General features: G+C 44.6%; 1 protein-coding gene across 1 annotated transcript in view; it reads right to left on the bottom strand.

Moving 5' to 3' along the window:
- The window catches only part of PLXNA4 (plexin A4), a 487,979-nt gene that overhangs the window by 154,039 nt on the left and 307,269 nt on the right, over positions 1-26,671 (bottom strand). The window contains 4 exon segments of the mRNA XM_087722680.1: positions 4,131-4,245; positions 6,053-6,152; positions 10,799-10,952; positions 11,495-11,618. Coding sequence (XP_087578806.1) covers positions 4,131-4,245; positions 6,053-6,152; positions 10,799-10,952; positions 11,495-11,618 — 493 coding nt within the window.

Here is a 26,671-nt window from a genome sequence, read left to right as displayed (position 1 = left end):
GAGACAGTTGTTCAGTGAATTTCCCCGCCATTTCACAACCTTCCTTGTTACCGTTGTTAAGCAAATCACTGCCGTTGTTAACTTAATATCACAGTTGTTAATGTGAATCTGATTTTCCCCCTAGACTTCGCTTGTCAGAAGGTTGCAAAAGGAGATCGCGTGACCCCACCCCACCCCGGGAGATGCCGCAACCGTCAGAAGTACATGCCAGTTTTTTAATCGCTTTCAGCCCTCTCTAAGCGGTTTACAGAGTCAGCATATTGCCTCCACAGTCTGGGTCCTCATTTCACCCACCTCGGAAGGATGGAAGGCTGAGTCAACCTTGAGCCGGTGAGATTTGAACCGCTGAACTGCAGATAACAGTCAGCTGAAGTGGCCTGCAGTACTGCACCCTAACCACTTGCGCCACCTCGGCTCATTGTCAGGCCTGCAGCCATCTCTTCTTTTGGGATCTTTGGCCTGCCACACTTTCTATTATTCTGTTGTGCATTTTCTATGGTGGGAAAATGGGAGGGGGGATTGTACGGAGTGAGATGCTAAGTAGCCATAACAACATTCTTTCTAGAAAGCCAAGGTCATCCTTTGTCTTTGCACCTCTGCACCTGACTGGAACTGGATGGGTGGAACTGCCAGCATGGCAGGGGGAGATTGCACCATGGGATGGACTTGTGGGTGAGTTCAAGATCTTGAACTTTCAACTGGGTGGGGAAAACCGGGAAGCCTTCAGATTCAGGTTTTCCCAGATGTGCCAACATGGCTCTCTTAATAAATTGGGACTTTGAGGAATCCTTTGCCTCGGACTCTGATTTAATTTTGGATGCTATTTGGAACCATGACATTCCTTCTTTTTCAGAGTCATTGCCGCTTTGAACAGCAACCAAACAAATGATTGCAATTCGAAGATGACCTGTATTTTACAATTAGCACAATTCTGTTAACGTAGCCTTACAATGAAGTAGAATGAGTTGGGTTTCCTGTCTGGTTTACCTGGAAGAGCTCGCATCGACTTGGCAGTCCTCAAACATCTGAAGAACACCGGTTCAGCAAACCTGGAGCAGCCATTCTAAGAGCGTGCAAAGCGCACATGTGCTTTGCACGTGCACACCAACACTCAAAGACCACCCTCAGTGTCAGCGCCGGTGAGCTGAGCGGTTGTTTAGCTCAGCTGGGGCGTGGCAATCCACTCTCCCGCGCAGCTAAAAAAACTAGGGAATATATAGGCAGGGGCGAGAGGGGGTGGCCAGCCAGAGGTGATATTTGCCATGATATTTTGCAACTACTCAAAATTTCCACTACCAGTTAGCCAGAACCGGTCCGAAACAGCTGAATACCATCCCTGGGAACTGTCTCCTACTTTGTCAAGATGATTTGGGCATAATTAATTCACAGAGAAGTTGGGGAGATTCTCAGACCTCCAGGTCATGGTTGTCCCAAAGGTGCTGTTTTTTTCAAGAGGCAACAGGACTTTCTGGTTTTTCTTTGAAGACATTTTGCTTCTCGTCGCAGAAGCTTCTTCAGTTCTGACAGGATCAGTGGTGGGTTTCAAAAATTTTTCGAACCTACTCTGTGGGTGTGGCCTCCTTTGTAGGAGTGGCTTGCCGGCCATCTGACCTGGTGGGAGTGGCTTGCTGACCATGTGTTCTCTCTCTCTCTCTCTCTCTCTCTCTCTCTCTCTCTCTCTCTCTCTCTCTCTCCTTCCTCTCTCTCTCCTTCCTTTTGTCTTTCTGTCCCTTTTTCCTTTTTTTCTTTCATCTCTCTCTCACTTTTTCTTTCTTTTTAATTTTTTAATTTATTTCTTTGTTCCTTTCTTTCCTGTTTCTCTTTCTCTCTCTCTGTATGAGTGTGGTGTGTGTGTGTGTGTGTGTGAGAGAGAGAGTGGTGGGTTTCAAAAAATTTTGGAACCTCTTCTGTAGGTGTGGCCTGCTTCCTGGTGGAACCTCTTCTAATTAGTTCGGTAGATTTGACGAACCGGTTCTACCGAACTGGCGCGAACTGGTAGGAACCCACCTCTGGACAGGATGTTGGGGAATGGAATAAATGCGCAGAGAAGCGTGTTTTAAGAACTTTTGGTCGTGAAGTCCCCTTCAGATAAGCCACGGACTGTCATCCCACAGTGCAATGATGGTTAGATTTCTGCTAGTGTACGGCAAACCATCATCCTGTCCCAGCAAGGTTATTCTTGTCTCCTTTTCACAACCGGGTACAATTTTTAGGTTTTTTTTTCCCCCTCTGATCCTTGTTCAAAAGCTGATATCATCTTATTGCAGTAGCTGTCTCTTACACATCTTCCTCCCCTATCTAGTAAATATCACACGCGCTCTCTCTCTCTCTCCCACCCCGTTCGAGGAAATAATAAACCACAGATTCTTCCACTCGAGGGCTGCCAAAACATATTTCAAAGCAGCTGGCTGTGTTTTCAAAAGCCCCCTGAAAAGGGAAAATTATACACCCAAAGCAAAGTGTTCCGATCCCCAATTGGCGCGATCCGATTGTCCGCCCTTTTTTTGAGTCAGCTTCTAGCCGTACAAATACCTTGGTTTTATTGCTGAGGTGAAGGTTTTTTAAAATATTTTTTTTATTTTTAAAACCAATAAAAACAAAACAACGCATGTAAAAAAAACTTTCCTCAATTTCGTCAAGCATGTCGTTCGGTTTACAAACTTTTGTGCATCAGTTTTTTGCAATTTTGTAAAAGTGAAGTTTTGAAGATGAGATGAATAAGGCTTGGCCCAGTCTGGGTGTCAGGCCTGCAATTATGTTCCTTTTAGAATTTGGGCCTGCCACACTTTCTCTTATTTGATTATGCTGTTTTCTTTAGTATAGTTGATGGGAGGGGGGAATAGACAGGAATAGGATTGTGGAATGTATTGTTTTCATTCTTTACTAGAAGCCAAGGTCATCTTTTGTCTCCGCACTTTTACACCTGACCGGAAGCAGCTGGGTGTGGATGCCAGCGTGGAAGAAGAAGATTGGACCATGTGATGGATTGTGGGTGTGGGGACAAGATCATGAACTTTTAACTGGGTGGGATTCTGATGTCATTTCCAGAATTGGGATTAACACAGCAATGTGCTAAGATGTCTATTAAATTGGAACTTTAAGGATCGTTTTGCCTTTGATTCTGATTTAATTCTACATGATACTTGGAACGCTGACACTGGGCTCTTTGAGAATACCGGCAAGTTTGGGTTTTAATCAGGAGTGAGATTCTACCAGTTCAGACCGGTTCAGGCGAAACGGTAGCTCCGACGATCAGCTGCAAAGCGCGTGATCACTGAAACTGGTTGTTGAACCGGTAGGATCCCACCACTGGTTTTAATTTGGAGGAATGAAAGGAAATTAAATCATCGCATCTAATCTAGAAGAAAGAACTCTGTTTCCCAATCAGGGCGGAGTCATCGCTTAAAGTTGTAGCGGTGATGAAATTGGCATCACTTCCAATTCTCATAAATCTTTTGATTAGGGTTGTCAGAGCCAAGGTGGCGCAGTGGTTAAATGCAGCACTGCAGGCTACTGCTAGATCAGCAGTTCAGCGGTTCAAATCTCACCGGCTCAGGGTTGACTCAGCCTTCCATCCTTCCGAGGTGGGTGAAATGAGGACCCAGACTGTGGGGGTGATATGCTGACTCTCTGTAAACCGCTTAGAGAGGCCTGAAAGGCCTATGAAGCGGTATATAAGTCTACTGCTATTGCTATTCTGGAATCTGGATATGGTAAGGATTGAGCGGTGTCCCCTCCGGTAAGAGGGGAAATCCAACATTAGAAATTATGTTTGGTCCGGACATTTTCAACAAGGTTTGATTATTCTTGAGGACAAGATAAACTAGCAAAACAACAAGTATCGGGGCACAGGGGAAACCTTTTTAACTAATTGAATTGTTGCCAAAATCAGGGCTCAGGGAGAAGTTGCTCTTACTGCCGCCTCTTCAGGAATTGCGTTGACTTTAATGGAAGGAGGGAGGACAGCCTATTCCACATTTACGTTGCCACTTGACATCATCATTCCTGTCTAATACAGGATTGGGATAAATAAATACTTGGGCAACACCGGGTTATCAGCTAGCTTAATAATATTAAAGGTATCACTGCAGGAGGCAAGCGATCTCAGGAACACCCTTGTGTCCTCCTACCTCAGGAAGTTTGACTTGCCCCTCCAGGAAGTGACAATTGCGAGGTTCGTGGGTGCAGACGTGACGATATTTGCACCAGTAGCATCGGTACGGGCTCTCCACGCACGAGAGGCACCTGAAAGAAATATAAGAGAAAAGAAACGCCAAGAAAGCACCTGTGCCATTCACAGGGGGAGGGGATAAATCAAAGCACTAATCAAAATCCACACTCCAAAGTCTCTAGTCCTCCAGCAGCCCCCAGGTTAAGTCCCACCTGAGCCATCAAAGACAGCTGGGTGACTTTAGGCCAGTCACCAGGAAACAGGGAGTTCTAGTTCTGCCTTAGCCCTGAAAGCTGGCTGGCTGGCTTTAGACCAATCAGCAGGAGATGGTGAGTTCTAGTCCCAATTTAGGTGTGAAAGCCAGCTGGGTGATTTGGAACACCAGGAGATGGTGAGTTCTAGTCCCACCTTAGGCATGAAAATTGTCTGGATGACTCTGGACCAATCGCTAGGAGATGGTGAGTTCTAGTCCTGCCTTACGTATGGAAGCCAGCATGGTGATTCTCATTAGAGAATCAGAGCTAAACCAGGCTGCAACATTTCCCAAGTCCTGAACTTTATATGCTGTGATGGTCACAAGTGCAAAGACTAGTTGTAACAGTGGTGGGTTCCGGATCTGGTTCTAACTGGTACGGTTGGAACGGTCCTGGCAGCGTCCACATGGATGCGTGCAGTACGTCTTAGTGCCTCTGCGAGCTTCCGCGACGCTCCAGCTACTCAGCTGTGCACGAAAACCCCGAAGACTTAAAAGACCTTTAAGGAGCTCGGGCGGGCGGGTGGGTGGGCCCTCTGGAGCACCATACCGGAATTGTATCCGATGCTCTGGGCAGGCTCCGGTACGCCCGTACTAGGGTGTACCACCTGCAAACCATCACTGGGTTGTAAATAAGTGTGTTTACGCACTGTCTGTCTGTCTGTCTGTCTATCATCTATCTATCTATCTATCTATCTATCTATCTATCTATCTATCTATCTATCTATCTATCTATCTATCTTTTTCTACACCTGCCTACTTACCTACCCATCATCCATCCATCTATCTGTCTGTCTGTCTGTCTATTATCTATCTATCTATCTATCTATCTATCTATCTATCTATCTATCTATCTATCTATCTATCTCTTTCTACTTACCTGCCTACCTACCTACCCATCATCCATCTATCTGTCTGTCTGTCTGTCTATTATCTCTCTCTCTCTCTCTCTCTCTCTCTCTCTTTCTACTTACCTGCCTACCTACCTACCCAACATCCATCCGTCTGTCTGTCTGTCTGTCTATCATCTATCATCTATCATCTATCATCTATCATCTATCATCTATCATCTATCATCTATCATCTATCATCTATCTATCTATCTATCTATCTATCTATCTATCTATCTATCTATCTATCTATCTATCTATCTATCTTTTTCTACTTACCTGCCTACCTACCTACCCATCATCCATCTATCTATCTATCTGTCTGTCTGTCTGTCTATCTATCTATCTATCATCTATCATCCATCATCTATCTATCATCTATCTATCTATCTTCTATCTATCTATTATCTATCTATCTATCTATCTATCTATCTATCTATCATCTATCGATCATCTATCTATCTATCTATCATCTATCTATCTATCTATCTATCTATCTATCTATCTATCTATCTATCTATCTATTATCTATTTATCTATCTATCTATCTATCTATCTATCTATCTATCTATCTATCTATCCATCCATCCATCCATCCGTCCTATCATCTCTCTCACACACACCCTCCTAATGCTGAACTCAGAATCATCTCTGCTTCACTAAAGGCGATAGAATTCACAGGCCCAAAACACGGGCACCGTCAGCAAAAGAGGACCCGGAAGAGAAGCGTGAACTCACGAGGTGTGGACACTGCAGTTGTAGAAGACAAAGCTGGTGCTGGCAAAAGTCATGCCCGTTTCTTTGGATTTGAGCTGGAGTTGGACAACGTGGTGGTCTCCTACGAGGAAGAAAACAGCCGGGTTACCTTGTTATTCACCCGAGTAAAAGGGATGGAGGGAATTCCCTCCTTCTGGTCCACCTGCGCATGGTGGTTCCCCAGGGTGGGAACCTTGGCAACATTAGGACTATGCCAGGTGAGGAATTCTGGGAGTTGAAGTCCACAAGTTTTAAAGTTGCCATGTTTGGAGACGCCAGTCCTAAGGGAAGTGTTCTCGGGTAAAATTGCCATGGAGTTGTGTTTCTCTACCTGGGGGTCTCGCCTTGACCAGGGCTAAAATTTGAAAGAGCTGGCTCTACATTTGAACCTTTCAACCAACTTTCAACCAAGATAACCGGACTTAAACCAGTGTCTGTTACTCGTACTAACTTAAATCTGGCACCCGCGACATACAGCCATTTGTTTAGTGGCTGTTCGAACTGACGGCGGCATTGAAAGAAGTGACCTATGACCATTTTTCACACTTACGACCGCAGCAGCATCCCTGTGGTCACGTGATCAAAATTCAGGTGCTTGACGACGAGGCTCATATTTATGACGGCCTCGGGGGTCATGTGATCCACTTTTGCGCCCTTCCGACAAGCCACGTCCACAGGGAAGCCAGATTTACTCAACAGCCATGTTGCTGACTTAACAGCCGTAGTGATTCGCTTAACAACTGTGGCGAGAAAGGTTGTAAAATTGGGAGGGGAGGGAACCACTTAACAAATTTCTTCACTTACCCATATCAATTTGGGGCTCAGTTGTGGTCGTAGATTGAGGGCTACCTGCATTTCATTTCAAGAGGACGTGTTCCCCCCGCATTTCGCTCCCTCTACTCGCACCCCACGGACCCCAACGTCTCGGCTGTGACAACCCCTTCCCTAACCTTCATTCAGTGACAGGTCCTGCTATTTCCTTTAATCCCTGCCTGCCTTCTTTCAATGACAACCTGAATGCTGGCTTGCCCCTCATCTGACAACCGCATCTCAGGGACCTATTAAGACTTCAGAACAAAGGTGCGCGCATGTTTAATGCAAATCTTTGACCCCGTTTGGCTAATCCACCTCTCTCATTTTCTTCCCCCTGAAAGAGTCATTAATCAATCACGGCAAAGGGGACTTGACAAGAGCTCATAGTGGGGCGTCTGCCTGCGCAAACTCCCGGCTCGCACATTCCTGAATGCATTTGGGGGCGAGGGGCGCCCCCTTCCGCTGCCCGCCTGCTCTGCCGAGGACTTGGATAGCTCCGTTAACACGCTGGGTTTAATCGCAAACCGCTCCCTGCTGGGGGGATTTTAAGGTCGAATAGATTGGGAGAAACTTCAGTCCTTGTTTTACAACAGTTCCTTTAATGACTGTTACAACGGCACCAGAGGTAGTTGCCAGGCCTGCAGCCATGTTCCTTTTGGATCTTTGGCCTGCCATAATAATATTCTATTCTACTATGCTGTTTCATAAGTGGGGAATTGGGAGTGGGAGGATTGTACGGAGTTAGATGCTAGGTAGCCATAACAACATTCTCTCTAGAAAGCCAAGGTCATCCTTTGTCTTTGCACCTCTGCACCTGACCGGAATTGGATGGGTGGAACTGCCAGCGTGGCAGGAGGAGATTGGACCATGGGATGGACTTGTGGGCGTGGGGGCAAGATCTTGAACTTTCAACTGGGTGGGGAAGACTTGGAAGTTTTCAGATTCGGGTTTTCCCAGAGGTGCCAACATGGCTCTCTTCATAAATTGGGACTTTGAGGAATCCTTTGCCTTGGACTCTGATTTAATTTTGCATGCTATTTGGAACCCTGACAGTGGTATTCTACCAGTTCAGATTGGTTTGCCCGAACTGGTAGTGGAAATTGTTGGTGGCCCCGCCCACCCGTCCTGACTCTACGGCATCCCATTTAGGCCCTTTTTTAGCTAAAAGGGCCTGCGCGGAAAGCATACTTCATGCACAGCGATGGTGTGCATGCTCACATTTGCGAACCGGTAGGGAAGGTAAATAAATACTACTTCTGAATGACGCCAAAGAAAGCGATTTGTGATTGTTTCTGTTATTCACTATTGTTGACACTTGCGTGATCGCGTGATCAAAATTCGGGCACCTGGCAACTGGTTCATATTTATGACGGTCGCAGTGTCCCAGGGTCACATGATCCCCTTTTGTGACCTTCTGAGAAGCGAACCAGTTTTGCTTAGCAGCTGTTGTTACTCACTTAACAGCTGCAGCGATGGCACCGCCACTGTCATAAGTATGAGCCAGTTGGCAAGCAGAATAATTTTCATCACGTGACCATGAGGATGCTACAATGGTCATAAGTGTGAAAAACAGCCAAAGTATCTTTTTTCAGTGTCGTCGTAACTTTGAACAGTCACTCGATGAACGGTTGTAAGTTGAGGGCTACCTGTAGTCTCGATTTGCAGGAGAAGGGGGCCTTTTTTCCCAGAGCACAAAGGGGAAGAAGAGTTTGGAATCTCAGGTGGGCAGGAAGAGAGCAAGGTCAGAGCCTCCCAAACAGTTCACATCCATCTGTATCTCTGTAACTATTGCTCCACACTTTACTCTGGCAAGATTCTGTCTTTAGGCAAACAATAGGCCTCAACGTACAGCCACAATTAAGCCCAAAATTGCTGTTGCTACGTGAGACACTTGTTGAATGAATCTTGCCATATTTTTGTTGCCACAGTTATTAAACAAATCACGGCAGTTGTTTATATATATCATAGCATTTAACCACATGTATGCTATTACATAGCCAACATCGGATTGTATCATTAAATGTTTACATCGATTCATCTTCCCATCAACTCCCAAAAACAATTATTGGCTCTTCTGCTCTCCATACACCGTATTTGTACCTTATCCATCATTTTCTTCTCCCTCTCTCCTCTCCCTCCCTACCTCCTTTCTTCCCTCTATCATCCTTCCCTTCTCTACTTCCCCTTCCTCTTTCCTTCTCTTCTCTCCCCTTTCCACCCCTCATTTCTTTCCTCCTCTCCTCCCCGCCCTCTCTCCTATCGCTCTCTTCTTCCCTTATCTCTCTCCTCTACTTCCCACTCTTCATCTCATTTACTTGATGTATTTCAGCTTCTGAGCGAGCTCCATTTTATGTCGATGGTATTGATAATTCCTTTTCAATATACATATTTAATTTTAACATATATCTTCCTCCTCCTTCTTTTTAAAAAAGAAAAAAAGTATACATATATAGTCATTGAGCTTTTAAACCCCACCCCACCCCCAGCCTCATTTTGGCCGAGATGTAGACCTGGTTTTGGCCGAGATGTAGACCTGGTGAATCACGGCAGTTGTTAAGTTAATAACACGACTGCCAGGTGAATCTGGCTTCCTTGGACTTTGCTTGCTAGAAGGTTGCAAAATATGATCACAATACAGTGCAACCGTCATAAATAGAGGCCAGTTGCCAAGCGTCCAAATTTTGATCAAGTGTGAAAACTGGTCATCAGTCACTTTTTTCAGCACTGTTATAACTTCGAAGAGTCAATACATGAAAGGTTGTAAGGTGGTAAGACCAAAGTGTTGTCTATGGACAGAATCTTGCAAGACTAAGGCAATGAACTACAATACATGTAGATCATCGCTTTAGTCTGGCAAGATTCTGTCCGTAGGCAAGCAAAAATAAAGTCACTCGACTTCTTGTTTTTTGGGGCCTGACGCAGAGAGAAAGTTTGGGAACTCGACAATGTTGATACCAGTGACGTGCGGTGAGCTTTATGGCTGGTGAGGCAGCAATTTTTTTAGACTTGTGGACTTCAACTCCCAGAATTCCACAGCCAGGCATGCTCAGTTCCAATTTAAAGTGACAGCATTTTCCCCCCTTGCAAAATAAGTTTTTCCATTCTTTTTCTTCTCCCTCCCCCTCCCTCCCTCCCCCCTCTCTCAAACAGACACATGCACACAGAGAAGTTGGATCCCTCTCTCACTCACTCACTCTCAAACAAACACAAACACAGAAGTTGGATTGGATATATTTTCCAATGGCTTGAAAGCAGCTCCTCTGCCATACCCACCCCCCCTTCCCCTGCTGCCTTCCGATCGGAGCCTTTGATTGCAGGTGGAGCCACGTTGCCTTTTCAAACTTGTAATCAGTGAAACTGGGCTTATATACTTTTATCCAGCTGTGTGTGTGTGTGTGTTTGTGTGTGTGTGTTTGAAAAGGCAACATGGCTCTACATGCAATCAAACTTTTTGAATTGCTCCCCCCTCCCCACACACACATCTTTTCCAGCTGTTTCAGAGAGGATTTCAACTCTGCTTTTGCCTGCCCTCATGAAAAGAAAAAAAAATGTAAAAGGAGAAAGGCATGAGCTCTGAGGTCAGACTGAACTAGTTGCTCCCAGAGAACTCTAAAAAGCCTCTAAAATGCCCTCTACGGGAGGCGAGAGAACCACGTGCCTCCTTTGCATAAGGAATTTTTCGCCTTTTAACCCTTGCTTAACTCTGCTCAAATAATCATAAAGATAGAGTAACGGAGGCCCGTGGTTCTTTCGCCTCCCACTGCAGTTAAGCACTAAGCAGAGTCATCCACTGTGACCCTGTCAGCAACTACCTTGGCCTTTTTCCTTTTAATTATTCTTTTCTTTTCCTCATGACGCTGGTGAGGCCCCGTCTCCCCTGCCTCCCCTGACTGCACGTCCCTGGTTGACACCTACCATTTTCCGTGATGATCTTCGGGACCTCCTTGGCTGCTGGCGATAGGCACCTGATCTTGTTCCCCGACACCAGGCCGTCCATTTCCGCCAAGTCCCCAAAGGAGCAATTGACCCCGTTGGATAGCTCAGGGACGTTGTAGGTCTCCAACACCAGCTGCAGGAGACAAGGAAAAGAGGAGAAGGAAGAGGGCAATGAGAACAGGTGGAAAGGACAGGATGCCCCAGAGCTACACAAGGAAAGATGGAAGATCCTGAGGTTGCCGTCACCACCCAAAAGCAGGATGCTGGGAACCTCAAGTGACGTGTTTCGTCTTCCTCGTAAAGATAATGACAACTGCACTGGTCAGAGTGCAGACTGACAATGAGACACACTTGTTTGAAGACAGCAAAGTCCACATTTTGGACAGGAAACACCACTGGTTTGAAGGGTCAAAGAGGCCATCCAGGTCAACATGGGCCTCTCTCAACAGAGGGGGAGATATATGACGTCATCTATCTCCAGTTTACAACACGGTCCTTTCAACAGTTCCAAGAAGGCTCCACACCCATTTGCACCACTCAGGTGACCCCTGGGGACACAGGTGAACTTACAAGTGGCCTCAAAGACTCCGTAAAAAAAAAAATTCAAACGACCACGTATCAATTCTTCCATTTCCCAGTTCAGTTCAGAGGTAAACGAAAGCCCATCATCCTTACCGTCACGCTGTACTGGGAGACCGAGATGTTGTTGGGGTGCACGGTGAGTCGGACACATTGCTTCATCTCCGAGGCAAACCTCCGGGGCTCGCTGGAGCGTTCGCACTGCTCCTTCCTGGCGCACCTGGGAAGCGAGAAACCGAGGACCTCAGAAGCCACCCAAAAGTTTGTACCCAGTACAGGACTCCTCGGTCAAACATGGAATTTACTTTACCAACGGTTGGGGTGTGTGTGTGTGAGAGAGATTAGGAATGTCAATTTCTACTGTTTTTTTTTCATGTTTTTTTTCCTTTTATTTATATAACATTCAATTTCCATTGAACAGTGTGTGATCTGGGTACAGTTATTTTTCAACAATCATAATCCACATATTTGTTGTAGTATTCATCACAATAATATTGATAATATAATAATATAATAACAATAATACTTAACATCTTCTTTAACAACACTCCACATTAGTATTTCCTCTTTTTATGTCTCATCCTTTTAGACTTCTGTTTCTGTTGTCTAACTCTAACCATTGATAAAATACATCCCATATCAAAAAAAATATTCAGTTTCTTCTTCGTCCTTAATAGTGAGTGTTAATCTATCCATTTCTGTGCATTCTAATATTTTCATGCGACGGAATCTCATTGTTTTTCCATTGCTGTGCAAATATAATTCTGGTTGCAGTTAGTATATGTAAAACCAGATATATAATCTTTTTATCATATTTTCCTGATATAATGCCCAATAAAAATATCTCTGGTTTCAAGTGTAAAAATATAGATCTGCTAAATGCTGGAAGTGTAATCAATCATCTGGTTCATACTACCCGATGTGGTGGACATGTCCAAAAGCTAAAAAATACTGGATGAAAGTACATACTTAGTTGGAAAAAATGATAAAGCAACACATAGACTTGAAATAAATAAATTTCTACTGTTGAGCAAATCAAATACTGAGGTAACACGATGTTTATCAAGCCTTAAGAAAGGCATCTATTAGAAAATCATTTTTTTTTTAAAAAAGAAAGAATTTTAAAGTTATGGAATAAAAGTATTTTGTGGCCTCCATCTTGACTTTTTTTGACTTGATGAGCCCCTCCTACACACACACACACACACACACACACACACACACACACATCAAAGCTGCATTCTGAAATTATGCTCAAGTAATGATAATAATTATGCACATCCATAACGGTCAACACAGATTTCAACGGATAATTAGAACTGCAGAAAAAAACAATGGCTACCAACCTGCCTTCCATTGAGGACCTGTATGCTGCAGGAGTCAAAAAGAGGCCCGTGAAAATATCTACAGACCCCCTCGCATCCTGGACATAAATTGGTTCAACTCCTACCCTCAAAACGACACTATAGGGCACTGCGCACCAGAACAACTAGGCACACAAGGACAGTTTTTCCCCGAATGCCATCACTCTGCTAAACAACTAATTCCCACAACACTGTCAAACAATTTACGAAGACTGTATTACAGGGCTGGGGGCGGGGTAGGCTTACTTCCGTGTCCGGTCACAAAAATCAGGACTTTTTAACAATGTCCCGGGACACGGGACAAATTGTGCGAAATCGTGACTGTCCCGCGAAAATCGGAACGTCTGGTCATCTTATGTATTACTATTATTCTTCTTCTCTTCTTCCCTAGTAGCTATCTCTTCCCACTTATGATTATAACCATGTTGCTTGCATCTTTAGCATTTATATTGTTTTTATTTATTTACTGGTATGATTTGCTAGCTTATTAGTAACCTTGACTATCATTAAGGGTTGTATCTTTTTATTTTTGATGAATGTATTTTATTCTCTTTATGTACACTGAGAGCATATGCACCAAAGACAAATTCCTCGTGTGTCCAATCACGAATTCTATTTTGAATTGTAATAATAGAATGTGATAGGAGATACCATAAAGACATATTACTTTTATATAGTATTTTTTATATAGATGCATAACAAAGTAATGGAATATTGGTATATATATGAATTGAATATTTAGAATATTTTGTTTAAAATGAAGAAATAATAATTGTAGTTTGAATATATGAGACACAGTGATAAAGATGCATTTATATACATTTGATAGATATTTTATGATTTGTACATATAATGGAAAGTAATGATACACAAATATAAAATGTTGGTGAACCTTTTTTTTAAAATATATACTGTAAGAAATACCAGAATAAGATAGATGATACCATAAAGATATGTTATTATTAAATAGATTTATAATGATGTAACAGATAGTAAGCATACTTATGAATTTAATCTTTAGAATACATATTTAAAAGGAAGAAATTATAAGAGTAAACTGAATGGTTCCACCACAAAACCGTGGAGGACAAAATCGCGCTCGACGAAAGCGCGCATTTGACGTCATCACAGCGCGACGAAAACATCGCGCTGTGATCGAAAAATGTAAAAATAAAGCGAAAACCTTACCCTAACCCCCCCAAACCTAACCCTAAACCTAACCCTAAACGTAACCCTTAACCTAACGCTAAACCGAACGCTAACCCTTAACCTAACGCTAAACGTAACCCTAACGCTCTAACCCTAACCCTAACCCTTAACCTAACCCTAACCCTAACCCTAATCCTTACCTTTATGTGAATCGGCTTGCTTTAATTATAATTTTATTTCAATTTTTAATTTTTTTCGTCGCGCTGTGATGACGTCAAATGCGCGCTTTCGTCGAGCACGATTTTGTCCTCCGCGGTTTTGACGGGTCAGAAACTGAATATATTATTTACAATGATAATCAATGTACTAATGTATATTGGGTTGCTGAAAACGGTGATGCACAAATGTTTGTGACCAATTGACATGCTAAATAGATATGTAATTGATGGCAATTTTTATGTTATATGTATGTTTTTGCTTGTTTTAAAATAAAATTAAAACTTTTTTTTAAAAAAGGAACTCTATTCTATTCTAATAATTATCCACTCCTTGTTTTAGAGACCCAAAACACTGAATCCTTGCCCAGATTGGAGAAAGATGAAAGAGCGTCTTTCATCTCCTAATCACCCACCTAATGGGATGCATGGTTAATATTTTTTTAAAAAAAAGTCCAGGCCACTGTGAGCTAATTATCCACCATTAAGCTAATGCAACAGATTTCCAAAAAGATTCTTTATTGTTAACAGCAGCTTTGGCCCCCTGTAAAATTCACTCTGAAGCTAAAGTCGGGAAGCTAAATGATTCAAAATTTCCACTGCCTTTAAGGCGTTTTTTTCCCCAGAGTTAGAATTGAATAGAGTAGAACTGGAAGGGACCTTGGAGGTCTTCTAGTCCAGCCCCCTGCTCAAGCAGGAGAACGTCATTTCAGATAAGTGACTGTCTTTAGAACCTCCAGCGATGAAGCGCCCACGATTTCTGGTGGCAAGCTGTTCCACTGGTTAATTGTCCTCACTGTTAGGAAGTTTCTCCATAATTCCAAGTTGTTTCTCTCCTTGATTAGTTTCCCTCCATTGTTTATTCTCCTTCCTTCAGGCGCTTTGGGGAATAATTTGACACCTCCCCCCACTCTTCTTTGCACTAAGGGATCCAGTCTGGGTAGCAGAAATAATGCCTACAGGAAGTCCTCGACTTACAACCACATTTGGGCCCAAAATCTCTGTTGCTAAACAAGACAGTTAGAACAATTAATCATTAGAACGACTTGCCTTCAGAAGCTGACGGAGTTCCAACTTCCAACAATGGGGAGTTTTAAGAAGACATTTGTCTGAAATGGTAGAGGGTCTCCTGCTTGAGCAGGGGGCTGGACTAGAAGACCTCCAAGGCCCCTTCCAACTCTGTTATTCTGTTAGCTGAGTTTTGCCCCCATTCTGCGACTTTTCTTGCCACCGTTGTTAAGTTAGTAACATGGTTATTAAGTGAATTCCTCAGCCAGTTTGCTTTAAGATGGGGGACTTCAACTCCCAGAATTCCTCAGCCAGTTTGCTTTATAATGGATGGACTTCAACTCCCAGAATTCCTCAGGCAGTTTGCTTTATAATGGATGGACTTCAACTCCCAGAATTCCTCAGCCAGCTTGCTTTAAGATGGGGGACTTCAACTCCCAGAATTCCTCAGGCAGTTTCGTTTATAATGGATGGACTTGAACTCCCAGAATTCCTCAGGCAGTTTGCTTTATAATGGATGGACTTCAACTCCCAGAATTCCTCAGCCAGCTTGCTTTAAGATGGGGGACTTCAACTCCCAGAATTCCTCAGGCAGTTTGCTTTATAATGGATGGACTTCGACTCCCAGAATTCCTCAGCCAGTTTGCTTTATAATGGATGGACTTCAACTCCCAGAATTACTCAGACGGTTTGCTTTAAGATGGATGGACTTTGACTCCCAGAATTCCTCAGCCAGTTTGCTTTATAATGGATGGACTTCAACTCCCAGAATTACTCAGACGGTTTGCTTTAAGATGGATGGACTTCAACTCCCAGAATTCCTCAGACGGTTTGCTTTATAATGGATGGACTTCGACTCCCAGAATTCCTCAGCCAGTTTGCTTTAAGATGGATGGACTTCGACTCCCAGAATTCCTCAGTCAGTTTGCTTTAAGATGGATGGACTGCCTGGGAGAATTCTGGGAGTTGAAGTCCATCCCCTTCAAAGCAGCCGAGGCTGAGAAACACAGATCTAGGTTAAGAAAGTTGCTTCCTCTGTGATGGCTCTTTTGTCTTCAAAAATAGAAGCCATATCATGACCCCTTAATAAAGAAGAAAACTTACACACATTCTAAAAGAGCAAGCAAACAAATCGATTTTGAAAACTTAGAAAACAAAAGAGGGACAAAACTCAACATTGTGTAGCTGCCGACACCTGACCAAAAGGCCGAATGAATATCGATATTTTTACTTGTTGCTGCTACGAAATCCAGTTTGGTCTCCAAGGAGACCAACCAAAAAAGAAAGGGAAAACAAAGAAAAATAATCTTATATCTCCATACAATGTGCGGCTTTCAATAGTGGGAAACAAATGAAGTTCCCGCTGAGTGATCTGATTATTCAGAGAACTGAACAACAATAATAATAATAATAATAAAGGATTGTAATAATAAATAAGAATTGCTTCCTGGGGCCATTTTGAAGACAACTCTGATGGAGGGCAAAAACAGAAAGTAGTGCCCCCCCCCCATACAAAAATTAAAGAAATAACATAATTTATATTTTCCTGGCTGCCAGAGAGAGCATAAGGTTGGCTTCAGGTCCATAAAGTGATTCCTGCATTCCTTTTCCAAGTTCCACACTGCTAGTTTAGTAGTTGCTTTATCAAATTTGGCAATTTGAAGATGCATGGACTTCAACTCCCAGAATTCCTGAGCCAGAATGCCCTAAAACAGGTGGACTTCAACTCCCAGAATTCCCCAGTCAAAATGCCTTAAGATGGGTGGACTTCAACTCCCAGAATTCCTGAGCCAGAATGCCCTAAAACAGGTGGACTTCAACTCCCAGAATTCCTCAGTCAAAAATGCATTAAGATGGGTGGACTTCAACTCCCAGAATTCCTGAGCCAGAATGCCCTAAAACAGGTGGACTTCAACTCCCAGAATTCCTCAGTCAAAAATGCCTTAAGATGGGTGGACTTCAACTCCCAGAATTCCTGAGCCAGAATGCCCTAAAACAGGTGGACTTCAACTCCCAGAATTCCTGAGCCAGAATGCCCTAAAACAGGTGGACTTCAACTCCCAGAATTCCCCAGTCAAAATGCCTTAAGATGGGTGGACTTCAACTCCCAGAATTCCCCAGCCAATTTGGACACTTGGCACGTATTTATGACCGTTTCCATGTCCTGAGTTTCACGTGATTATTGTTTAGAGCCTTCCCAGCCCGATTTCTGACATAGACAGTCAATGGAAGAAACCAGATGATTCACTTAACAACAGCAATGACTCGCTTAACAACCATGGCAAAAAAAGGTCATAAAATGGGGCAAAACTCTCTTAACCACTGCCTGGCTTTGCCCTGGAAAGTGTGGGCTCAACTTGTGGCCATGAGTCGATAAATAATGATTTTTATTTGTGAATTCACAGCCCTTGTTCATTTTGGCTTCCTCGGCCTGGTTTCCTCAGGAAGGAAGGAAGGAAGGATCCTGGCATCTCCTCACTGCCCCCACCCACTTCCCCCCTTCACCTTGCTAACAGCTCAACACCTTCCCACCAAAAGGTGTGAAAAATATCATCCCAAAAAGGAAGGCACCATTCAGTGGGGGACAGGTGAAAACATGTGATGAATATTTGGCACTGCCAGAAATTAAGCAGACGGGAGGATTGGGTTGAAGCAGAAGAGGAGGAGGAAAATTAGAGAAGAGAAAAAGGAACAGGGGAAGGACAAGGGAGAAGGGGAAAAGAGGGAGAGAAGGAAGAGAAAAATGAAGAGGAGGAGGGAGAGAAAGAGAGAGAGACACAAGACAACTGCAGTGAAGGAGAAAGGAAAGAGGAAGGGGAAGGAGAGAAAGGAAGAGAAAGGGGAAAAGAGAAACGAAGAGGAGGAGGGGAAGGTGAGAGAGGAAAGGGAAGACAAATGGAGAGAAGGGAAGAAAGTATGAAGAAAAATGAAGAAGAGAAGGAAAGAAGAGAAGAACCAGATGCGGAAGGAAAATTGAGAGGAGGAAGAGGAAAATGAAGTTAAATGTATTAGCCTCCACATATTAACATAAAGACCCAAGAATTCGCAAAGAAATAATAAAAAGAAATAAAAAGCTCAAGAAAAAAACCTTCCTTTTCATTAGACATCAGGCAAGACATTTTAGTTTAGGGTCCTCCCTCTCTCCCTCCCTCCCTCCCTTCATTCTCTATTTCATTCCTTCCTTCTTCCCTCCCTCCTTTCATTCTCTATTTCCTTCCTTCCTCCCTCCATTCTCTATTTCCTTCCTTCCCTCCCTCCCTCCCTTCATTCTCTCTCCTCCTCCCTCCCTCACTGTTCTCTATTTCCTTCCTTTTCTCTTACCTCCCTCCCTTCATTCTGTTTCCTTCCTTCCTCCCTCCCTTCATTCTCTATTTCCTTCCTTCCTTCTTCCCTCCCTCCCTTCATTCTCTTTTCTCCCTTTCTTCCTCCCTTCATTCTCTATTTCCTCCCTCCCTTCCTTCTTCCCTCCCTCCCTTCATTCTCTTTCCTCCCTTCCTCCCTTCCTTCTCCCCTCCCTCCCTTCATTCACTTTCCTCCCTTCCTTTCTCCCTTCTTTTTCTATTTCCTTCCTTCCTTCTTCTCTCCCTTCCTTCATTCTCTTTCCTCCTTTCCTTCCTCCCTTCATTCTCTATTTCCTTCTTTCCTTCTTCTCTCCCTTCATTCTCTTTCCTCCCTTCCTTCCTCCCTTCATTCTCTATTTCCTTCCTTCCTTCTTACCTCTCTCCCTTCATTCTCTTTCCTTCCTCCCTTCCTCCCTTCAGTCTCTATTTCCTTCCTTCCTTTCTTCCTTCCTTCTTCCCTCCCTTCATTCTCTTTCTGGAAGAGAATTCTCAGAGAATTCTGGGAGTTGAAAGTCCTTTTCTAGGCAGCCAAACTTCAGTTCCCAGAATTCCTCTGCCAGTGTGGCCATCGCAGTGGATTCTGGGAGTTGAAGTCCACCCATCTGGTAAGGAATGAAACCAGTGAGGTGCACAAAATCAAAGACCGGCATTTAAGTGAACGTGAATCTTAAGAAACTGGAACAGAGTCTTGTGCAAACCAGGCCTGGTTTCCACAACAGACAACCGAGATTGTCGTAGCAGCAGGAACATTGCCATGTTTTCGACAGCTGCACCACCAACCACAATGCTGGGGGAGAAAGCGCTTTCCATCACCAGGGACTCCGAGGGCTGAAATCCTGCTTGCTTTGCATCTGCTAAAAGGAGCCTGCCAGATTTTTTAGAAATTGGGAAGCTAAAGAAAGAAAGCGAAACACGTGGGACTTCAAGCTCCATGCTCCAGCACATGAAGCTCAGCATCCAAGCCAGTAACTGTGAGAGGGGATCTTGGAGTCCTAGTGGACAACCATTTAAATAGGAGCCAGCCGTGTGCAGCAGCTGCCAAAAAAGCCAACACAGTTCTAGGCTGCATCAACAGAGGGATAGAATCACGATCATGTGAAGGGTTAATACCACTTTATAAGGCCACACTTGGAATATTTGCATCCAGTTTTGGTCGCCACGATGTAGAAAAGATGTGGAGACTCTAGAAAGAGTGCAGAGAAGAGCAAAAAAAGAGGATTAGGGGACTGGAGACTAAAACATATGAAGAACGGTTGCAGGAACTGGGGATGTCTAGTTTAATGAAAAGAAGGACCATCGGAGACATGATAGCAGTCTTCCAATATCTCAGGGGTTGCCCCAAAGAAGAGGGAGTCAAGCTATTCTCCAAGGCACCTGAGAGTAGAACAAGAAGCAATGGGTGGAAACTAACCGAGCAGAGAACATCTCTCATTGTCTATCTCTATCTATTGTCTGTCTGTCTATCCATCCATCATCCATCCATCTATTTATCTATTTATCTATTTATCTATTTATCTATTTATCTATTTATCTATTTATCTATTTATCTATTTATCTATTTATCTATTTATCTATTTATCTATTTATCTATTTATCTATTTATCTATTTATCTATTTATCTATTTATCTATCTATCTATCTATCTATCTATCTATCCATTCATCCATCCATTATCTATCCATCCATTATCTATATCTATCTATCCCTCCATCTATCATCTCTCTATCCATCTCTCTAACCATCCATTCATCCATCTATGTCTGTCTGTGTCCGTCCATCTGTCCGTCCATCCATCCATCCATCCATCCATCCATCCATCCATCCATCCATCCATCTATCTATCTATGTCTGTCTGTGTCTGTCCATCCGTCCGTCCATCCATCCATCCATCCATCCATCCATCCATCCATCCATCCATCCATCCATCCATCTATCTATCTAACTAACTAACCATCTATCCATCCGTCTGTCTGTCTATCCATCCATCCATTCATCCATCCATCCATCTATTATCTATCCATCCATTATCTATATCTATCTATCCCTCCATCTATCATCTCTCTATCCATCTATCTAACCATCCATCCATCCATCTATGTCTGTCTGTCTGTCCGTCCGTCCATCCATCCATCTACCATCCACCATCCCCCTATCTACTCATCCCCCTAATTGAACTGTCTGATTGGAACAGTCCATTTGGCTGCCTTCCATGGGAAGAACATTTGAAATTCTTCCAAGGGATGAGTTTTGCTTTCTTCTTCTTCTTCTTTTTTTTTTGGCATGACATTGGGGGGGAAAAAAACCAACATCCCTTCTTTGGAACATATGTGTTTTGTTTTGAGCTTGGAATGAAACCGCGCCATCCCAGAAGCCGTTGGACCGTTGCAAAGTGTGTAATGTTAAAAGACAACTCAGAATGCCTGAAAACATAACTCTCCGAACGCATTTGGGCTTCCAGCTTTGAAGCGCTCCCAACAGCTGCTATTTGGAAGATGAAACAATCTGCGCGCTCCCGCTGTTTGCAACTTCATTTTGCAACGGGGCCACGGGACGGATGGATTCCAGCGCAACTGCGGAGAGGCGGGGAAAATCCTGAAGTTCATCACCAAGCAAAATTCATCTTCAAGCAAAATAGGGCAGAAAACTGAGCTTGTCGATCAGAAAGGTCGGCAGTTCCGCGGTTCGAATCGCTATTACAGGTCTCCTGCGTGAGCAGGGGGTTGGACTGGATGACCTCCAAGGTCCCTTCCAACACTGTTGCTGTTTACTGTTTACTGAGTGCATGCAGAAGCACAGGAGAGATCCATCCCGGAATGAAAGAGAAACTTCCTGACAGTGAGAACAATTAACCCGTGGAACCGCTTGCCACCAGAAGTTGTGGGTGCACCTCCAACACTGGAGGTTTTAAAGAAGAGATTGAACTGCCACTTGTCCAGGATGGTATAGGAGGCTAAAACACATGAAGCACATCTGTTTGCAGGAATTGGGTATGACTAGTTTAATGAAAAGAAGGGCCAGGGATAACGGGATAACAGTCTTCCAAAATTTGAGGGGCTGCCCCAAAGAAGAGGGGGTCAATCTATTCTCCAAAGCACCTGAGGGCAGGACAAGAAGCAATGGGTGGAAACTAACCAAGGAGAGAAGCAACTTAGAACTGAGGAGGAATTTCCTGACAGTTAGAACAATTAACCAGTGGAACTCCTTGCCTCCAGAAGTTGCGAATGCTCCAACACTGGAGGTTTCCCAGAAGGGATTGGTCAACCACTTGTCTGGAATGGTATAGGGCCATAATGGCGAACAATGGCACATGTGCCAGAGGTGGCACGCAGAGCCTTCTCTGTGGGCACTGGTGCCATTACCAGCTGCTCTTCTGGTTACATGCACACCAATCAGCTGATCTTTGTGGGCGCCTAAAAATGACCTAAAAAATGACCAAAAACGGAGAAAAAACAGGCAGTTTTGGGGGCTTTCAGGCCGTTTTTCAGGCCCCCAAATGGCCTGAAAACGACCCCAAAAAGGCCCCAAAAACAGCCATGCGCACAGTCCAGCTGGTCTTCAGGTTTCCAGTGCTGCTCCAGCGTTCACACACGGACACATACCTAGGCATGTATGTTAGAACAAAGGAGGAATTTCCTGATCGTTAGAACAATTAATCGATGGAACAACTTGCCTCTAGAAGTTGTCACTGCCCCCCATCACTGGAGGTTTTCAAGAAGAGATTGGACAACTACGTCTGGAATGAAATAGGCCTTCCTGCCTCAGCAGGGGGTTGGACTAGAAGACCTCCAAGGTCCCTTCCAAACCAGAAGCAGATGATTGCAAATATATCTATGGTGAAGGGAAACTCACCCCCAAGAATGCAGAGATAATTTGAACCTGGGCTATATTTGGGGAATGCAGTGGCTCAGTGGCCGAGACGCTGAGCTTGTCGATTAGAAAGGTCGGCGGTTCGAATCCCTAACGCCGCGTAACGGAGTGAGCTCCCGTTACTTGTCCCAGCTTCTGCCAACCTAGCAGTTCGAAAGCAGATAAAAAATGCAAGTAGAAAAATAGGAACCACCTTTGGTGGGAAGGGAACAGTGTTTCGTGCGCCTTCACCATTGAGTCATGCCGGCCACACGACCACGGAGACGTCTTCCGACAGCGCTGGCTCTTCGGCTTTGAAACGGAGATGAGCACCGCCCCCTAGAGTCAGGAACGACTAGCACATATGTGCAAGGGGAACCTTTACCTTTACCTATATTTGGGAAACAGCACTGCCAGTTTTGAAGGAGCGTGGGAAAAGAAGGTTGGCATCAGTTTGGGTGCCCGATGGGGTTTAAAAAGTCTTTTTAAAAATTGTCATTAAGGACCGGCATTAATGCCACCAAAGAGAGAGAGAGAGAGCAGGAATGTGAGCTCTGCCACTTAATTATGACGATTGTTGACGGCTTATTTTGGGATTGTTTTCTTCTGTGGGCCACCCAGTTGCATTGTTCGAGCTGGATAGGGGGGGGGGGGGAATCCTATAAATTCTTAAAATAAAAAATAAAAAACAATAAATCCAGTTTGGCAAGTCAACAATTGCCTTCCTGCATGTACCCAATGGATTTCTCTTCCCCCCCCCCCCCGTCTTAAATTCCCTGCGCAACAGATGTGAAACAGCTGCTTTAAGGACGTGTTAAAGGAGAAAAGAAAACTCGGAGGTCTCCAACGGGTGCGGTTGTGTGTCAGAATCTGCACACCCGTAAGTGTGGCCTGACAATCAGAACTCTGTCCTTTTACAACAGCCGGAAAGGAAGAAGGATTTTTGAGTCCTGCAGATTTTTGAAGCTCCCAACTGCTTTGGTCGATGCCACTGGAAGGCAGGTGGTTCAGGTTTTTTTTTAATCCCTAAGAAGGTGCTCCTTTCGGTATATTTTCTTTTTCAGATGCTGCAAGGGAAGAATCAGAGACACACACACACACACACCGTGGTCCTCAGGTTGCGACCATTTGTTTAGTGATCGTTCGGAGTTACGACGACAATTCACACAGGCCAAACAGGGACAGCCAAAGGCCGAAAGTGGTTGCTCCCAACACGGGAAGTCTTTAAGAAGAGATTGGGCAGAAATGAGATAGAGTTTCCTGCCTGAAGAGGAAGGTGGACTAGAAGGCCTCCAAGGTCCCTTCCACATGAGAAGCAGATGATTACAAAGATATCTGTTAACAGGACAACTCTGTTATTCTATCCTATCCTATTCTATCCCCTATCCTATCCCTCATCCTATCTCCTATCCTATCCCCTAGCCTATCCTAGCCTATCCTATCCTATCCTATCCCTCATCCTATCCCCTATCCTATCCCCTATCCTATCCTATCCCCTATCCCCTATCCTATCCCCTATCCTATCCTATCCCTCATCCTATCCCCTATCCTATCCCCTATCCTATCCCATCCCTATCCTATCCCCTATCCTATCCTATCCCATCCGCCTATCCCATCCCTCATCCTATCCCCTATCCTATCCCCTATCCTTATCCTATCCCTATCCTATCCCCTATCCTATCCTATCCCATCCGCCTATCCCATCCCTCATCCTATCCCCTATCCTATCCCCTATCCTTATCCTATCCTTATCCTATCCCCTATCCTATCCCCTATCCTATCCCATCCCTATCCTATCCCCTATCCTATCCTATCCCATCCGCCTATCCCATCCCTCATCCTATCCCCTATCCTATCCCTATCCTTATCCTATCCCTATCTCATCCCCTATCCCATCCTATCCCCTATCCTATCCTATCCCATCCCCTATCCCATCCCCTATCCTATCCCCTATCCCATCCCATCCCCTATCCTATCCCCTATCCTATCCCCTATCCTATCCTATCCTATCCCATCCCCTATCCTATCCCCTATCCTATCCCTATCCTTATCCTATCCCTATCCCATCCCCTATCCCATCCCCTATCCCATCCCATCCCCTATCCTATCCCTATCCTTATCCTATCCCTATCCCATCCCCTATCCTATTCCCTATCCTATCCCCTATCCCATCCCCTATCCCATCCCATCCACTATCCTATCCCATCCCCTATCCTATCCCCTATCCTATCCCTATCCTATCCCATCTTCTATCCTATCATATCCCCTATCCTATCCTATCCCCTATCCTATCCCCTATCCCATCCCCTATCCTATCCCCTCTCCTATCCCATCCCTATCCTATCCCTATCCCACCCCCTATCCCATCCCCTATCCTATCCCCTATCCTATCCTATCTTATCCTATCCTATCCTTTTCTAGATTTCCTCCGTGGCCATGGGGCTGCTTTCAGGCTATGGGCTAAAATCATTGGGGTTGTCTGTGTGTGTGGAGCAAACCTCACACCCAGGGCGTCTTCCAACTTGTCGGTGCAAATGAGATAACCGCTCATCCCACCGAGGGCCTGAGATAATCAAACCAGCCCACGGTGGGCTTTCCTGTCCAGCAGACCCCCTTGCCCAAGGACTCTTTTGACTCGGCTATTTGCAGTTAATTGCCTACAAGGATGCTACGTATCCTAGGCAGCCCTAGAGGGAGGGAGAGGGCAATGGAGACGGTTGCCTAGCAGCAGCCAATGGCGTGCAGTTCTTTTTTTTTCGTCCTGGAAGGACCCAAGGATGCTGCAGGAAAGCAGAAGCCGTGATGAAAAGATGGGGACTCGCTTGCCTCTCTGAAGAAAGACCAAAGTCGCCTGGCCTTTATTCGCCGAGAGACGGGAAACAGGGCAAGGAGCGGAATTAAAGACTGGGACATGATCAAAATTGTAAACCATGCTGGGTTGGATGAAAAGGAATAGAGGTTTTCCTTCTTTCTCTCTCTCTCTCTCTCTCTCGGCAGACAAAACCGCCAGTGTGCAACCTGTTAAACCACTCATAGAAAGACCCAGCAGGATATATTCACCCAAAAGGCTAAACTCGGTTGATGCCAACCTTTCTTTGTCTTATTTTGTGGCGGGCAAAAATCCTCTAAGTATGGGAGACTTGGAGTCCCGCCTCTTGTGAGGGTCTAAAATAAAGAGGCGTCATTCTTTTATTTAATAGGGAGGTTTATATGGCTGCAAGTGACTTAATTTTTTTTTTTTACAGAAATAAAACCCCAATAGAAAACCCAATTACAGGCGGTCCTCGACGTACGAACCGCAATTGAGCCCAAAATGTCTGCTTCAAGTTTGGGACGTTTGTTAAGGGAATTCTGACCCATTTTAAGAGCTTTCCCCAGGGGACGTAGTGGCTCAGTGGCTAAGACACTGAGCTTGTCGATCAGAAGGGTCGCCAGTTCGGAGGTTCGAATCCCTAGAGCTGCGTAATGGAGTGAGCTCCCGTGACTTGTCTCAGCTTCTGCCAAGCTAGAAGTTCGAAAGCAGGTAAAAAATGCAAGTAGAAAAATAGGAACCACTTTTGGTGGGAAGGGAACAGCGTTTGATGCGCCTTCGGCGTTTAGTCGTGCCAGCCACATGACCACGGAGACGTCTTCGGACAGTGCTGGCTCTTCGGCTTTGAAAAGGAGATGAGATCGCCCCCTAGAGTCGGGAATGACTAGCACATATGTCTTTACCTTAAGACCTTTCCTGCCACAGCTGTTAAGTGCCAAGGTGGTGCAGTGGTTAGGGTGCAGTACTGCAAACCACTTCAGCTGACTGTTATCTGCAGTTCAGCGGTTCTAATCTCACCGGCTCAAGGTTGACTCAGCCTTCCATCCTTCCGAGGTGGGTGAAATGAGGACCCGGACTGTGGGGGCGATATGCTGACTCTGTAAACCGCTTAGAGAGGGCTGAAAGCCCTATGAAGCGGTATATAAGTCTAACTGCTAAGTGAACCACTGGAAACTAAAACATATGAAGAACGATTGCAGGAACTGGGAATGTCTAGTTTAATAGAAAGAAGGACTAGGGGAGACAGGATAGCATCTTCCAATATCTCAGGGGTTGCCACAAAGAAGAGGGAGTCAAACTATTCTCCAAAGCACCTGAAGGCAGGACAAGAAGCAATGGGTGGAAACTAATCAAGGAGAAAAGCAACTTAGAACTGAGGAGAAATTTCCTGACAGTGAGAACAATAATGAGTGGAACAGAAGTTGCCTCCAGAAGTTGTGAATGCCCCAACACTGGAAGTCTTTAAGAAGATGTTGCATATGCATTTGTCTGAAGTGATGTAGGGTTTCCTGCCTAAGCAGGGGGTTGGACTAGAAGAC

Source organism: Thamnophis sirtalis, unplaced genomic scaffold, assembly GCF_051295495.1.
Source record: "Thamnophis sirtalis isolate CommonGarterSnake01/CBP01778 unplaced genomic scaffold, rThaSir2_p1.2 scaffold_9, whole genome shotgun sequence".
NCBI classification, from domain to species: domain Eukaryota; kingdom Metazoa; phylum Chordata; class Lepidosauria; order Squamata; family Natricidae; genus Thamnophis; species Thamnophis sirtalis.
Note: the sequence above shows the minus strand (reverse complement) of the source record. Positions and strands in the feature narration are given on the sequence as shown.